The sequence below is a fragment of the Trichechus manatus genome, unplaced genomic scaffold (genome assembly GCF_000243295.1).
Source record: "Trichechus manatus latirostris isolate Lorelei unplaced genomic scaffold, TriManLat1.0 scaffold00026, whole genome shotgun sequence".
Lineage (NCBI taxonomy): Eukaryota > Metazoa > Chordata > Mammalia > Sirenia > Trichechidae > Trichechus > Trichechus manatus.
Window position 1 is genome coordinate 10,265,149 of NW_004443962.1, and position 2,989 is coordinate 10,268,137.

The following is a 2,989-nucleotide window of genomic DNA, read 5'->3' on the forward strand; positions in this document are numbered from 1 at the left end:
CCTTGTTGAGAGTACCCACCATTATTGTAGAAAATGAGAGTAGATCTCTTTGAATTGGCTATGTAGACAATTGTGAGAAGTGCCCAGATAAAACTAACCAAGAGGGTTTGTTCTACTTTTTTGATTATATGATCAAGGAAAGAAGAAAATTCTCCTTTACAAAGCCATGTGTTAGGGACTGAATTGTGTCCCCCAAAAATGTGTGTCAACTTGGCTAGGCTATGATTCCCAGTATTGTGTGGTGGTCCTCCATTTTGTGATCTGATGTGATTATCCTATGTGTTGTAAATCCTAACCTCTATGATATTAATGAGGCAGGGTTAGAAGTAGTTATGTTAATGAGGCAGGACTCAATCTGCAGGATTAGGTTGTATCTTGAGTCAGTCTCTTTTGAGATATAAAAGACAGAAGCGAGCAGAGAGGAGTGGGACCTCATACCACCAAGAAAGAAGCACCAGGAGCAGAGCATGTCCTTTGGACCCAGGGTCCCTGAGCTGAGAAGCCCCTAGGCCGGCGGAAAACTGATGACAAGGACCTTCCCCCAGAGCCAAGAGAAAGAAAGATTTCCCCTGGAGCTGGCACCCTGAATTCAGACTTCTGGCCTCCTAAACTGTGAGAGAATAAACTTCTGTTTATTAAAGTCATCCACTTGCGGTATTTCTGTTATAGCAGCACTAGATAACTAAGACACCATGGTTATCCCAGGTATATGGAATTTAAATGCAAATGCTCAAATACATTCATTCACTCTCAAACATTTACCATATCCCATCACAGGGCAGATGCTCAGCTTAGCACTTAGGATAGAGAGGACAGGTGGGGATTAACAGGTGTTCAACTGAGGAAGTATGGAGAATTGAAGGAAAAGCTATGCCAGAAAGAAGTGTGTAACAAGGACACGATGTGTTCAGCCTGCCATGTTCAGGGGAACAGAACTGTTTCTGAGAAAGATGTCTCTGGAGGGGTGTGGAGGAGGCATTGCAGCAGGCAGCACAGGTCTGGTTAGGAGGCTATAACAAAAATTTAGGCAAAAGACAAGAGCTGAACAAAGCGGAGGCCAGAATGAAGACTAGGGTGTACAGATTCAGAAGACATTTAGGAGGTAAACTCAGCAGGACCTAGTGACCAGTTGTGTTTATCTTTGACCCCTCCTTCCCCCTCTTTCACTACCCACACACCTTTGCTCTATCATGGGCCACACTGTACTACAGTTGTTTGTTTACATATCTGTCTCTCACACTAAACTAGGTGCTCCTGCGGACTGGACCATTTTCTTAGCCATCTATCTCCAGAGCCTAAGCATGGTGCCTGGCTCATGGCAAGTACTTAGTAACTAGTTAATCAAATTAATTAATAAGCTAATGAACATAGGAATGATAAAGAGGGTAGAGTCAAGAACTCTAGATGGAAAGTGATGCTTTTAATATGATTGGAGATATAAGAGGAAGGCCGGGCATTGGGGGAGAAGATGATGAATTGGAGTTTGCATTGGGCTTGAGTTGCTTGCAGTATTATTGACCACCCATTCTCTCCTCTTATGCAGGTGTTTTTGAAGAACAAGAAGGGGGCTTCCTTTACTGCCAGAGGCTATCTTGATCTCAGTCCCAGTTCAACTCAAACACCACTAAGGGAGAAAACTCCCTCATCCATTAGTCTAAGGACCATCTTGGATGGAGATAGAGATGGGTGAAGAAGACAAGCAAGGAGAAACTGCTAACCCTGATTTATTCATTTGTGGGTGTGAAATAAAGAAAGGAAAGCAGACAGACAGATAGATAAAATGCTGGTTAATGGCTAGGAATGCTACCCCAAGGGGAATGAAAACAAAGGGATCAGAAATTATGCTTTTAGAAATAGAAAGACAATAAAGTAGGCATAGCAGTCCATGGGGGAATATTATGAGGAATAATCCAGAATTACAAAAAGCAATATATGGGTCAGAGGATTAGAAGAAGTTCTTGAAGGTGGCAAGGATGGTTACGTTTATTGAGGCTAAATTTTTGGAGCGCCTAGAATGCCAGTCTGAGAAACTTAGATTCTTGAGCAATGGAATGATAGATCCAATGCTGAGTGCTCTCTCTCCAGGACCAGTCAGCTCCATTCCACTCAAGCCTCAGAGTGTGTGCCACCCCTGACCAGCTCTCTTACAGTTCATAAAAGAGACCAAGCAGGAAATCCTAATCCATGCATATAGATTCCAATTCTTGGGAAAATGGCTCAAAGAGCATCACCATACTAATGATAAACCCAAAGCAGCATCCATATATATTAGTCAATCCCACAATCATTATATAGTTTGATGAAAACAAGAAACTCCAAGAAGGCAAGTGAGCTAAAAAGAGGAAGGGGGAGAGCTGAGTTCCTGAGCCAGTAGGTTCTGGTGAGTGAGAAGCCTCCACATAGAGATGCCCTAAGGTCAACTGACCCAGGAGACTGTTGAGGAGGAGATGGAACAGGGCTGGAAGCACTCATCTAAACCTCTCCACAGAGGGGTGGAAGTTGACATACTGAGAGTGAACAGTTCTCCATGGAGAGAAGACAGAGGAGGAAGTTAAGGACTAAACAATGGAAGATATGTAGGGAAGTGAAACAAAGAGAAGGCAACAGATTAAAGGGAATGAGGCATACATAGCCTTTCCCTCCTTTGTCTCCATATCCTGCCCCTCCCCTCACTTCCCTTCCCCTTGCTTCCTGTCTTTCTGTCTCGAAGTTCCAAAACTCTCCTCAGTTTTCATTCTTTTCCTTTTAAACCACCCACAGGCTTTGCTTATTCTTTCAAGGGCTGCCTTGAGGTGAGGAAGCTGCTCTCACTCAGACTGGGCATTAGCTCCATTAAGATTCCACACCAAATGCCTGGGGACTGAACCTAGACAGCCAGACGCTACAGACCTGTCCCAATGGCTGGGAGGCAAATGGACGCATAATTCCGTTTTTCACACTCTTGCAAAACACAGGACACAGATTTCTTGACATCATTTCCTCCAACGAC

General features: G+C 43.8%; 1 protein-coding gene across 1 annotated transcript in view; it reads right to left on the bottom strand.

Annotated features, from left to right (window-relative positions):
- Positions 1-2,989, bottom strand: part of PARP14 (poly(ADP-ribose) polymerase family member 14) — a 62,539-nt gene that overhangs the window by 24,842 nt on the left and 34,708 nt on the right. Inside the window, exon 12 of the mRNA XM_023728680.1 lies at positions 2,890-2,986. Coding sequence (XP_023584448.1) covers positions 2,890-2,986 — 97 coding nt within the window. The remainder of the gene's footprint in view (positions 1-2,889; positions 2,987-2,989) is intronic.